This window comes from Pyrenophora tritici-repentis, chromosome 10 (genome assembly GCF_003171515.1).
Source record: "Pyrenophora tritici-repentis strain M4 chromosome 10, whole genome shotgun sequence".
Lineage (NCBI taxonomy): Eukaryota > Fungi > Ascomycota > Dothideomycetes > Pleosporales > Pleosporaceae > Pyrenophora > Pyrenophora tritici-repentis.
Genome location: NC_089399.1, coordinates 2,009,176 through 2,021,744, shown reverse-complemented (window position 1 = coordinate 2,021,744; position 12,569 = coordinate 2,009,176). Strand labels below are relative to the sequence as shown.

Here is a 12,569-nt window from a genome sequence, read left to right as displayed (position 1 = left end):
CGTAGGCGCAATCTTGATGTGAAGGCTAGACTAGGAGAGGCTGGAGTCATGCACAATGTCGCCCCGCGTGTTGGCATTGCCCCACACATGCAGTCTAATCGCACGTCGCGCGTCTCTCGTCCAATGTCAATCTTTCGTTCGCCCTCCATGCTGCATAACTTCCAACGGGACGAGATGGCTAAATGCCAGCATGATAGAGCTGATGTTGCGGTTTGTGAGGCAAGGGTATTGCGCATGTCACGTGCGTTGTCCTGGCGCTCCTCCCTCCCCTCTATGAGCACCTTCTCCCCTCACCAGCATTAGAGATACGTTATGTAAATAGACCCTAATTATGACTACATATAAGGTGGCCATGACAGCACAACAACAACAGAACACAATATACTCTGATGACTGCCTCGCGCGGTTACACTTTGATTAACTGCATATACTGCAACAGCTGAACATGCCTAGGGCGAAGCCACCACTGCACCGTCTACATGCAAGTATCGTGCTGAATGCGTCTGCTCCTGGAACACGACTTCATTGGCACCTTGCATATACGCAGGTGGAGTCAATGTCACATGCATAGGCATTAATGCAGTCGTACTTGCTTCCCCAACCCCATATTTCCTTCGTGTGCGCGCAAAGTTTTCATCTCCTTAACGGCACCACGGTACCCATTCTCGGCGTACCAAACTAAAAGACTATCGATTACATAATTTTGACGAGAGCTCTACCCAGCTTGTTCACTCCTACCTCCCAACCTGTATTTGCCACTTCCCGCCCGACGCCTCTGAACAAAAGCACCCACTTGCTTACCCTGAACCCTTCATTCATTGCGTAGTTTGCCGTTCATCTTTGCTTACTATCTGCTTCTCAACACTCCATTCAGATCTCCAAGATCGACCAGTACTGTGGTTGTGTTTTCCGCAACGTTCACTGTAATTCGCAGAAACCTCATGTCGGAAACTGCTGCAGATGAGGGGGGTACCGAGACTACGTACAGGGAAAGAATCGGCTTTAACCGTTTATCACCGGATAATAAGTCAGTCTCCAAGTTTCCTTTAACGTTTCCCATTATTACTTCTCACATAAACATACATGTCACTATATAGGTCTGCGCATATCAACAGTTATTATGATCGTAATGTAATCTAATGTTTGGGGCAGATGGTGAGAAATCAAGAGGGATCTGTCCACTGTCCTCCAAAGTGGTTTCCCGCTAACATCTTCGGTCTCCATGAAGAATTATAACCTTGTTCATAAGTTTTTCTTCTGCCAAACTCGTGGGTGGCTGATTTCTGGGCAAATTCTATACGAGAGCCTTGACCAGTACGTAAAGCTCCATTTGAAGGAGGTGTGGAGGCAATCTAGTGATAAAGAGGGTGTGACTCTGATCCAATCCTATGATCAAGAGTGGAAGCGATTCAAAGCTGCTTCTAAGACGATTGTTGGTTGGTTTAGAATTTTGCAACGATATTGGATAAAACGCCAGCAAGACGAAGGGAATATCACCGTACACGATCTCTATACGCTTCTACTACTGCGCTGGAAGGAAAGTGTGTCTACAAACCTTGGGCAGAAGCTAGTGGACTCGCTCCTCACCCTCATCAAAGCTCAGCGGGACCACACGTGTATTCCAGAAAGGTCCAATAGAGGATATACGTCACAGAAAGGCGACGGTTCAGCACAGCTCGATGCTGATCACAGTCCGCAACAATCAATTAAGTGGGTCCTAGAAGGTTCAGATTGGATTGATTGATTACCGCTTTAAGCCTAGTAGTTACCTATAGGAGTTTAAGCCCTACCTAGATAGGTAAGTGGGTCTAGGAGAGTGACCGGATTGAATTGATTGTTGCGGAGTCTAATGCTGATTCAGCCTCGAAGCCGCCTGACCTGCAAAGACCCAACCAGACTTCTTTGATTACATCTGTCATCGAGTCATTCATCTTCGTTAGTCCCGACAAACCCAATAGCAGGTGCGGCGACCTCTACATAGACTACTTCAAACAGGCATTCCCAGACTCCGCAACAATCAATCCAGATTGGTCAGATTGATTGATTTGATTGGTCATTTGGAGTTTTTACCAACTCAATCAACTCAATCTAAGCTTTTCAAAATAGCTAATCAAATCAACTTGCGAAGGTCAGATTGATTGATTTGATTAGTTAGATTGATTTATTATTAACGAGTTGTAAGGCGAGTAGTGTCGTATTAAGAGAAGGTTTTTGGTGTTGAAGATAGTTATCTTGGACCCCTATCTCGCTTAGCTTGTGATCCCTGTCGGCCGGGCAAGCCAGTCTCTATGCATTCACTTCTCACCAGCTAGCTCTCCTCTTATAGGACTAGCTCCTTCTGCTTAGGGGCTAGCCTCTTCTAGGCTTCACCCCGCACCTATATAGCTAGTCCTTCGCTGTTCTTAATACAACAACGATTTCGCTCACTCAGTTCCCTAATAATCCCTTACACACAACACTAGTTGCCTAGCTACCTATACAGACATTTTTCTTTAGTGTTTAGTATCGCCCACGATGGCCAAACGCTCTCGAGTTCCCACCAATACTGCTGCCGCCGCCGCCGCCGCCAAACGGGCGCGCCTATCAAGGCCCTCTGTCCTATCTCAGCGATCGCTGTCGCCTCAGGAAACCCTTGGCGCCGCCGTAAGCCAGGCCACAACGTTTGAGTCGCAATTTTTCGAGTCGCAAACAGAGGAGGAGGGTGCGGCTGAGGGCAGCCAGGCTGGTACAGCAGCAACAACAGAGGCTAGTGTTGATACAGAGCCTGATAATGGCGATAACTTTGACGGCATTAACTGGGATCGCCTCCCTCGGTTCATGAAGCCTCTTACAACTGGGCGGCGCGTCAAGAGTTGGATCTTTCAACATGGATATCGCGTTGTTGAGCTCTACGATCAGAATCGAGTGTGGTTTGTATGCAAATACTGCCACATCCACAAGGTCATTGACACTGGCGGCAGTGGAGTTTTTGACGTATCAAAGGCCACCTCCTCAGCTGCAGCCAGTGATCGGAATGGTCTGGTCTGGTCTGGTCTGAGGGTACAGACCAGACCAGACCAGGTGCTTACATAAGGACCGGTCCGACCAGACCGGTCCGACCAACAAGACCGCCAAGAATGAGGCTGAAGCAAAGAAGGAAGCCGAGGAAATGTGTTTTACTACTGACTGTCAATCTAGTCGTCTTCGTTCTCACTATCCTCGATATCGCTGTTCCCCTCAGCTTGGGGCTTTCCATACCAGGCCCGGAGACACTCGCACGCTTCTATAATATCTGCCTTCAGCCTACCAGACTTTCCAACAAGCAAGTAAAGCAAGTCACCGCTCTAAACTTGACTTGCTTGGTTCAAACATAGGCTTTACTTGACTTGCTTGGGGTGATTTTTTTACTTGCTTGACTTGCTTGTATTACTTGCAAGTACTTGGATTACTTGACTACTACAAAGAGATTAAGCTACATACAAATTACCAAAACTCAGTGTTCCACTCTAGTATGTTGTAATCTCCTACAAGCTGCTCATCTGAAAGCTTAGCCTCGCTACAGTTGTACGGTTTATAACCAGCTCGCACCCATGACCTTACTAATTGAAGAGCTGCGAGTAGCTCACTGCCCAGAGCACGTCGTTTAGGTTCAAGAAGGTCGCCAAGCTCACTGAAGAGGCGCTCACAGTCGCTGCTTGATGCTGGGATAGTCATGATATCGATTGCAAACTGCGCTAAATGCGGGTATTTCGGCAGTAGTTGTATCCAGTATTGGACAGGATTTCCATCTGCGTTGTACTGCTCCTGCGTCCACTGCGGCTCTTGTGTTTTCCAGCGCTCAAACTCGTCAAGTGGAGCCTCTCGGTCATTGTTGCGGCTAAGTATAGCAATAATTGCCTCGTCTATGTTGTTGCTACTCGGCGCAGTTGTATACCGCTGGCGTGCTCGTTGAGGTTTGTATGCCGCCCAAAGCTGTTGGAACGACGCGTTGGCACTAGTAAGCCAATCAGCTTTGTCTGCCCACGCCACATCGCAGTAGTTCTTGTAGTACGGGTGTAGGCAAACAGCGGCGTAGTAAGCGGGCGAGTCGTCGAGCTTGTTGTAGTAGTCGTTGGCTTTGCTCCACGCGGCGCGGAGGTTGACGTTGAGGTGATCCTCTGGAGCCTCGGCATGAGCGTTGAAGTCGACGTGCTCGAACGGGCGCGCCCGGGCCTCAAGCTTGCTGAGTACGTACTCAAAAACGGGTATAACCTCATAGATTGCGCCGTATTTGCCATCCTTAGAGCGTCCCTCGAGGCGTTTTGTGGCGTACTTGAGCGGCTCTAAGCAGTCCTGGTACTCTGCAATCACCGCCCAGTCAGCAGCTCGGAGCCCAGTTGATCTCATCCAGTTTGGGGCGTCGGGCCGCTTATTATTCCGCTGCGCAGCGTGCGCATCTTCAAGGATAACCCTATTGATATGATGCTCAGCGTACAAGTTATACGCGGCTTGAAGCTTGGTAGCGCGCTCAAAAGCAGCATAGTATGAGTTCCAGCGAGTGACGACAGGCTTGACTGGCTCGAGTACTTTGAGACGCCCTTCAGCAGGCAGGTTGTTGTTGGCAAGGCGCTGGTAGCCACGAAAAAGCTCGTACTGTTGCGGCGTTTTGATATAGTTGATGACGTCAACTAGCACTCCAATAGGGCCATCTTTCCGCCACTCTCGCATATACTGCTCCTCGGTATTGTACTGCTCTTGAGTGTTGCCGTAGGCGTCTTTGTTGGTGCCAAATATAATAGCCTGGCCGATGAGGTTAAGCGTGTGACAACTGCAGCGGAGGCGCCGGTGAGCGGACTCAAATTCGTACTCGCGCGCGAGCGCGGCGATCGCAGTGTCGTTGTTGGTAGCGTTGTCGAGTACAAAATAGCCTAATCGGTCGCTTGTTATTCCGTATGCTGAGAGCGTCGTCGAGATAGCTTTGGCAATAGCCTCACCGGTGTGGGCGCCAGCGAGCTCAGGCAGATCGATTGGTAAGTCTCGTATTATTCCAGCTGCGTCGGCAAAGTGAGCGACTACTCCAAAGAAGCCACGTTTACCACCCTTTGTTGTCCAGCCATCAAAGCTTACGTGTATTTTGCTTACTGAGCCTGACAGGGTGTCGATAACTTGCGGTCGTATAGACCGGAACAACCTCATCACAAAGGTAGAAACGCTGGTATTACTTACCCACAACGCTGCCTCTGCCTCTGGGTTGGCAAATCTCATCATCTCTCTAAAATCAGGCGTCGTAAGTTCGCTGAGCGGGTGGTTTCGGTTAACAAGCCACATGACAGTGGCTGTTCGAAAGCCCTCTACGTCGAAGTTTCCAAACGCGTTAGCAGTGTTTTGTTGTACGTCTAAACCAGCGTCAAAAGCTTGCCGCAACGACAGCTGGCCTCGAGCTCTCTGCGCTAACTTTGGGCCATCTTTCGTAAGGTTGTGGCCAGGCTTTGGTTGGCTGAGATGGGTGGCTGCTGAGGTTGTAGCCTGAGTAATGTTAAACAAACCACCACGGCCAGCGTCGATAGTTTTGTGTACATGGCAGTACTTGCACACAAACCAGATTCGAGATGTAGCATGGCGCTCAACAACGCGGTAGCCATACTGAAAGATCCAACTTTTTGGGCGCTTAGAACGCGCCAATGGCTTGATAAAATCAGGTAAACGTGCCCAGTCAATGCCGTCAAAGTTCTCAACTAGTGCGCTGTTTGTCTCATCCTGACCACCCTCTCCAGCCTCAGTTGTAGCCACCGTGCCAGCTCGGCTGCCCTCGGTGGGCGCGACAATCTCAGCCTCCGCCTGCGACTCTAAGAACTGCAACTCGAAGGTAGGTATTGGCGGCGAGGCGTTAGCCTGGCTTGCGGCAGCTAGGGTTTTGCGAGGTGATCGACGCTGAGGTCTAGGCTTAGATGCAGGCTTAGATGCAGGCTCAGGTGAAGCCTCAGGAGTTGAGGCGACGTTGTTGGTGGCAGCGGCTACTTTCGTACGTTTGCTCCGAGCAGAAGTTTGTGGTAGGCGACGTTTGGCCATATTGGGGGTATCAGGGCAGTATAAATCACTGGAAAACGCGTTGCTATAGGGGATACTGCATTGCGATAGGCTTCTAGACAGGCGTACGTCGAGATTGGAGCAATGCGCTAGACTAAGGCTAACGTTATTTGATAGCCGCTTAGCCTGTTTGGGACTCAACCGAGGCAACTGCAACACTTCAAAACCATCGCGACATCTACCGTACAGCAGTTTTAGCACCCTCATCACAGTAACGCTAAAACAACCAAGTAAACCAAGTAAGCCAAGCAAGCAAAGTATCTTGACTTGACTTGCTTGCTTAGCTGCCCAGCTCTTACTTGACTTGCTTGCTTGGTTTAAACCAAGCAAGTCAAGCAAGTAATCCAAGTCAACTTGCTTTTTGGAAAGTCTGTGTATTTGAATACGTACTTGGCGCGCTCGAAGCCCGTACGCGCTCGTACGAGCAAGTTGACTTCAACCCACCTGATGCGCCTGAAGATCACCTCTTTGTTAACCTCCGCGCCGCCTGGAGTAAGGCCAACGATTACTACAACAAGCTCGATCGATCGCCAGCATACTACGCTGCTACCTGCCTCCATCCATACTACAAATACTACTGCGAGAACAGCTGGGTGGATAAGCCAGAATGGCTAACATCAGCCAACGCTGGCTTCCTGCAGCTCTGGCAGTCGTATAAGCCTCAACGTACACGTCCTCTATCTCAAACAACTGCAAAACCAAGGCATAGAGGAATAGATGATGTGATTGGCGCCCTCGTACGGCGCAACAAGGCTCAGGTAGAGGCTGCCCACGACGATGAGTACGAGCGCTGGAGAACTCAAGAGCCAGAGTGGACAAGCGAACAGTATCTTAGCGATGGCCACCCAGTCAAGTACTGGATTCAATTACGCTCAAAATACCCGTGTTTAAGCCAGTTTGCGATTGATATACTCACGATACCAGCATCTAGTTGCGACTGCGAGAGGCTCTTTAGCGAGCTTGGCGATTTACTTGAGCCGCGCCGGCGAGCTCTTGGCAGCGAGTTACTTGCTGCCCTTCAGCTTGTACGTTCGTGGAGACGAGCTGGCTTTGACGGCTTGTACAACAACGGTGATGATGAAGATAAGTGGAGTGACGTCAAAGATGAGGAGATTGTACAACAGTACGATATAGAAGGCTGGAGTACAACACCATAACCCCCTGTATACTACTTCTTAGCATCAATCAGCCAATCAACCAATCAATCGCAATCAATCTGCTCAAAACCCCTAACAATCAATCCGCAATCAATCAGCAGCGTCGCCGCAAGCTAATCAAACCAATCGACAACCTTAAGATTGATTGATTTGATTGTTGCGGAGTCTGCTTATAGGGAACGGAACTTAGGAAGAGCTTATTCCACCCTAGGGTGCAAACCTCGTCACTATAAAATAGGTGTTTACTGTTAAGCTTAAAGTTGATAGTACGATTAAGAGGTTTAAGGCTAGACTTGTTGCTCGAGGGTTCAGTCAACAACACGGGATTGACTACACTAAGACTTTCGCCCCGACAGTACGAATGGACACCTTAAGGTTATTCCTTGCTACTGTTGCTAAACAGGGCATAGAATGCTAGCAGTAGGACATTAAGAACGCATTCACTAAGTTATACTTAAAAGAAGACATCTACCTCACAACACCAGCTGGGGTAAAAGTTAAGAAAGGCAACGTTCTGAAGGTTTTGAGGAGTCTTTACGGACTTAAGCAAGCTAGACGAGATTAGAACCTGCTACTTAAGGGGTTCCTAACTAAGATTGGTTTTACACAGAGCCTTGCAGACCCCTGCCTATTCACGCATAAAGGCAGAGGTATTTTACTACTAGTTTATGTTGACGACATTGCTGCTGCCGCAAAACTCACTTCAGACCTAGCCTGGTTCGACGAAATGCTCCTTACGAGATTCAACTCTAAGAACCTAGGGGAGATTTAAAAGATCCTTAGAGTTAGAGTCACCCGCGATAGAGCTAACAAAGCTATTTACCTTAATCAACAGCAGTACCTAGAGACAGTCCTAGATAAGTACGGTATCACCTTAGCAAAGTACAAGTCAAAGAAGATCCCTGCTGTAGACTACGAACACCTAAAGCCTGCTACTCCTAAAGACGCCAGAATCGACTCTACACAATATTCACAGATTATTGGAAGCTTAATATACGCAATGGTATTCACGAGACTAGACATTGCCTTTGTACTTGGACGACTAGCCCAGTACATGAGAGACCCTGTAGAGATGCACGGGACTGCGTTAAAGAATCTAATGAGATATCTACGGTCAACAGTAAAGCAGAAGATTCGCTTCGGTCTAGGAGGAGATCACTAAAACGAGTTTGGGATCTACACCGACGCTGACTGGGCAAGCGATAAGACAGACTAGAAGAGCATGTCTAGGGGAGTCGGAATGTTCTATAGAGGACTATTCTCTTGGGCAGCAAAGAAGTAGAAGTTAGTAGTAACCTTAAGTGCTGAGTCTAAGTACATCTTACAAGCTATGTACGCTAAGCAGGGACAGTAGGCAGCTTAAGTACTTAGAGATCTCGGCCTGCACCAATACGTTAATAAGAACGGTATCACAGTCCAGATGTACGGTGACAATTAGGGAGCGATTGCACTGGTGAAGAATCCGCATCTGCACGAACGTTCTAAGCACATTGACATCTGCTACTACTTTATTAGAGACCTAGCTGAGCAGAAGAAGCTCTAGATTTCTTATATTCCGACTGACGAGATGGTTGCCGACGGAATGACTAAGCCACTGCAGAGAGTTGCTTTCGAAAGGTTTAAGAAGATGCTGGGAGTTATTGATGAAGGGCACTAGAACAAGTCACGTAAGGCCTGTGGGGGAGTGTTGAGAATACAGTCCGTAAGTGACTTGGTGGTATCAAGCGGAGGAGTAGTCACATGATTGGTGACACGTGCAGGTGGGTCCTAGCGGGGAGCTTGGACGCAGCTGCACGCAACACGGATCTACAAACGTGTGAATAGCTCCTTAGTCAATACAATACGAGTCGTACCACCACTACCGTTGTGCCTTAGAGAGCGCTCTATTAGGTAGTCATACTACTACTAATAGTGCCAGCTTCTCAATACATGCCATAATTACAGCCGCTAACCCCAGCCCCAACGCCGGCGCCACCCAGCACATCCCAACCAGACCCATCAAGCACCCCCCTCCTACTCACCCAAATTCTCAATAATAACACTCCTCCCGAAATTCTTCCGCCTAACAACATAATCCCCACCCCCAACCTCAAACAACGCATCCGTCGTTTCCACAATCGTCCAACCGGGCGCATCCCCCTTTTCCCGCACATCATTCACCTTGACAACGTGATAGCGGTGCGCGGGAGGGATGATCACCTCTGCTACGAAACCATCGGTGGCTGTCTCGCTGCGCTTAAGCACCATGGCATCTGCATACGAGGGGTTGGGGAGGATGATACAACCGGGTTTGAGGTGCGCTTCGAGACCTAAGGCGGATTTGAGGGTTGCGGTATTGCCGGTGTAGGCGATGGATGTGATGGAGTGGATGTTGTAGGTACTGTTGGGTTTGAGGATGATTTTGACGTGGATTTCTCGGGAGGTGTTTGCGGGATGGCGGGCGGGCATGATTGAGAGGGTTGGAGTGTTGAGGCTGTTGATGCGCTCCATCTGGATACATGAACGGTGTTGTTTCGCCAGATGGGTGCGTGCGAGGATCTTTCGGGTGCTCTGTCGTCTTCTTTCTTGACCACCGCGCCGTGCATGCTTGGTATTGACAGCGCCGTGGATTGCTCGGCAATTTTTGATACACTATCCCGGGCAATCGCGTTTGGCGGTCTAATTGCCGTACTCTGTCTCCACAATGTAGTGCATTGCTTGATATCAGGCATCAACATCCGCACGTCCTGAATCGCTTGCAGCACCTTCCTATCAGCGGACTTTCTAGCTAGCCTGCGTCGCTTTACCTCGAGCAATTCATCTACCGCGCGGACAATCTCTGGCTCTATAAGATACTCCCCAAAAGCCTGCGCGAGAAAACCACACATCTTCTCCGCTTTGCTCTTAGCGCACAGGAATAGAAGCTCAAACGCTAGTATAAGCAGGGTTGCAAGAAGCAAGATATACTCAGCATCTTCTTTTAGGACTGCTAGGTTCTCCGTGATGGGAATGTAGCAATGATTGATCTGAAGACAGTGACTTCCCAGTCTGTTGTTGGATCTGTGGCTGAGACTGGAATCAAGGCGTAGACGTCGGTCTTAACGCGTTGTGAGAGTCTAGCAGCGAAACTTTTGAGCGCGGCAAAATTCTTGGGTGTGGGGTTCTTGAAGATCTTTGGTGTTAAGGCGCTGTGAATCGTGTTTACGATTAGCTGTGGGTCTAGGGTTAGCACTTCTCGTGGGCTGGTGTGTATGGAGGTGGAGGCCGTGGGGGCCGTTGAACGGCGGTACATGGTGCTGAGCTATTGATATAAACTTTCTTAAGATGCAATTTCAGTGAGATATAACGAAGTTAATAATCAAGATTGGAGGTGATGTCTTCCATGGCGGAAGCGCACGATGACTCGCTTGTCTTACAGTCGCAACAATGCAGTAGGACATGCAAACTCGTAGTCGGCTCATTTGCGACAACGTGAGACATAGTTGCTGTTCAATCTACCACCCCGTACTTCCCCTGAAAAGACATGCTTGATTTTTCGCGCGGACGCTAGAAATTGCTCTTCAACAGGCGGACAGAACTTCCTGTGCAGACCTCAGTGACAGCATCGGCACTTGTTGGCAAGTATGTTACTAAGCGCAGAATGCTACAGAATATCTCGGCGTGCGATAGAGCATGCAATTTCGCGAATTCTCTGCGGTTTTTACTATTTGCGATGTCAGGTAGATCGTGCGTTAGCAGTATCTGTGATCTAGTTCAAGAGTGCGAAGCAGTCCATCTCAAGATGGCAGAAATGTAGACCTTGGCTATGCGCTCGCGCTGAATCGTGGTTTAGGATGCTAAGCCAACTTTTTGAACCCTCAGATGTTGTAGGGGTCCTTGATTTTCCGAAGTGACTGACCATGCTGCGCAGCTGCCGTCCATCACCACCCAACGCAGCGGGTGACCACAGCAAACAGCGGGCCGCCTGAGAGTAGAAATAGTGCCAGAAAACCTTTCTTTTCCTTTGACTTACTATTGTCTCCCAGTATATTCCGCATGTAATAAGAAAATGAGCGCGGCTGCCTGCTGGGGCGACTTCTTGCAGTTTGGTCGTCGTCCATTCTTTCCCTTCCGCATCCACCCACCCCTAAAAATCCAGCGCCCGCCCACCCATCACCACTCGAAAAACACCAGAATATCATTAAGGAGAGGAACCGTTTGCCATATACAGACCATCATGACGCTGCCAACTCGCAGTCAGTTCTACCGCGACTACCTCCAGCCCCTGTGCATCCTGCCCGGCGCGCCCCAGTACGCGGATATCAGCATCTGCGTCGTCTGCCAAGAGGACTTCAACGAAGCGTCCTATGACATGGTGTCGATCCAAGACTGCAATCATATTTTCCACCGCAAATGCCTCATCGAGTGGGCCGAGAGCGCGAGCCCGCAGCGCGACGCCTGTCCATCTTGCCGGAAGACGTTGTTTCGGTATGCGCCGTTGACAAATCGCCAGAGATATGAAGTGATGCAAGAAGAGCTCGAGGAAACGTTCTTTGCACCGGATTCTCGTCGCCGCATGCAGTGGAGGGTGGTGGAGGAAATGAGTGAGATGGCTGCGATGTTTGCCTCGGAGGCTTTGCACGATCAGTCGAGGCAGATTCTTCCAGGCCGTGGGAGCGTGGCGCATGCTCAAATACAACCGTTCTATCGGGCATCGATCTGGTCGGTCGACTATGTACCTGAGGAGCCCGAATTTTCACGACGCCCACCTTTGTGGTACAGCGATTCACAACGCCCATCTACGTCGCCCGAACATTCACCAGTCCCACGTGCGTCGTCTGAATATTCACCACGTTTACCTGAGTCGGAACCAGAGCCCCACGTTCCTCCTCCAACCTCACAAATTCCAGTCTGGTCTTCTGCTGCCTTGCCACAGGTCTTTATTCCAACGCCTACCTCAAGAGGTCACATAGGTTCACTTTCTCAGATACCCCTCTATTCGGTAGAGGAAGAGCCTACCCACACTCCCCCAACCAATCCCGACAATGTAACCCGACTGGCACATCTACAAGACTTCATGACCACCAACTTCACGGTCTCTCACGTGTTCTGCGGTGTCCACACTATACAGCGCATTTTTGATTCCTACATAATCGAGTTTGAGACGGGTGAGAATCATCGCGTACACGGTGCGTTGGGATATGTTATGGCTAGGGACACTGCAATATTTTACGAGTAGCGAGATATATGAGAGGAGGTATGTGAGGGGTCGGGGATGGCATGTTGGCAGTGAAGTAGGGGACGATCTATACCACGTTGGATTTCAAGATGTCCTGCGATTTACGGGCTGGATTACAGGAGTATATATCGTGAAAAAGAGGTTCGTCTTTCATCCACAACCGCGACAGC

General features: G+C 49.5%; 6 protein-coding genes across 6 annotated transcripts; 3 read left to right on the top strand and 3 right to left on the bottom strand.

Moving 5' to 3' along the window:
• Positions 1–2,514: 2,514 nt before the first annotated feature.
• On the top strand, positions 2,515–3,309 carry PtrM4_045990 (uncharacterized protein; the record flags this gene model as incomplete). Its single annotated transcript, XM_066104618.1, has 3 exons — positions 2,515–2,532; positions 2,626–3,039; positions 3,178–3,309. 3 exons carry the CDS (start codon positions 2,515–2,517, stop codon positions 3,307–3,309), a joined length of 564 nt encoding a protein of 187 aa, XP_065959182.1.
• Positions 3,310–3,462: 153 nt separating this feature from the next.
• On the bottom strand, positions 3,463–6,027 carry PtrM4_045980 (uncharacterized protein; the record flags this gene model as incomplete). Its single annotated transcript, XM_066104617.1, has 1 exon — positions 3,463–6,027. The coding sequence occupies one exon, from the start codon at positions 6,025–6,027 to the stop codon at positions 3,463–3,465; it is 2,565 nt and encodes an 854-aa protein (XP_065959181.1).
• A 465-nt stretch (positions 6,028–6,492) lies between these two features.
• PtrM4_045970 (Dimer-Tnp-hAT domain containing protein) lies at positions 6,493–8,364 on the top strand (the record flags this gene model as incomplete). Its single annotated transcript, XM_066104616.1, has 3 exons — positions 6,493–6,537; positions 6,564–7,188; positions 8,018–8,364. 3 exons carry the CDS (start codon positions 6,493–6,495, stop codon positions 8,362–8,364), a joined length of 1,017 nt encoding a protein of 338 aa, XP_065959180.1.
• An 851-nt stretch (positions 8,365–9,215) lies between these two features.
• PtrM4_045960 (Atrophin-1 domain containing protein) lies at positions 9,216–9,650 on the bottom strand (the record flags this gene model as incomplete). Its single annotated transcript, XM_001942411.2, has 1 exon — positions 9,216–9,650. One exon carries the CDS (start codon positions 9,648–9,650, stop codon positions 9,216–9,218), a length of 435 nt encoding a protein of 144 aa, XP_001942446.1.
• Positions 9,651–10,170: 520 nt separating this feature from the next.
• PtrM4_045950 (uncharacterized protein) lies at positions 10,171–10,473 on the bottom strand (the record flags this gene model as incomplete). Its single annotated transcript, XM_066104615.1, has 1 exon — positions 10,171–10,473. The coding sequence occupies one exon, from the start codon at positions 10,471–10,473 to the stop codon at positions 10,171–10,173; it is 303 nt and encodes a 100-aa protein (XP_065959179.1).
• Positions 10,474–11,397: 924 nt separating this feature from the next.
• Positions 11,398–12,399, top strand: PtrM4_045940 (zf-RING-2 multi-domain protein; the record flags this gene model as incomplete). The annotated part of the gene is made up of 1 exon (XM_001942410.2): positions 11,398–12,399. One exon carries the CDS (start codon positions 11,398–11,400, stop codon positions 12,397–12,399), a length of 1,002 nt encoding a protein of 333 aa, XP_001942445.2.
• Between the last annotated feature and the right edge of the window lie 170 nt (positions 12,400–12,569).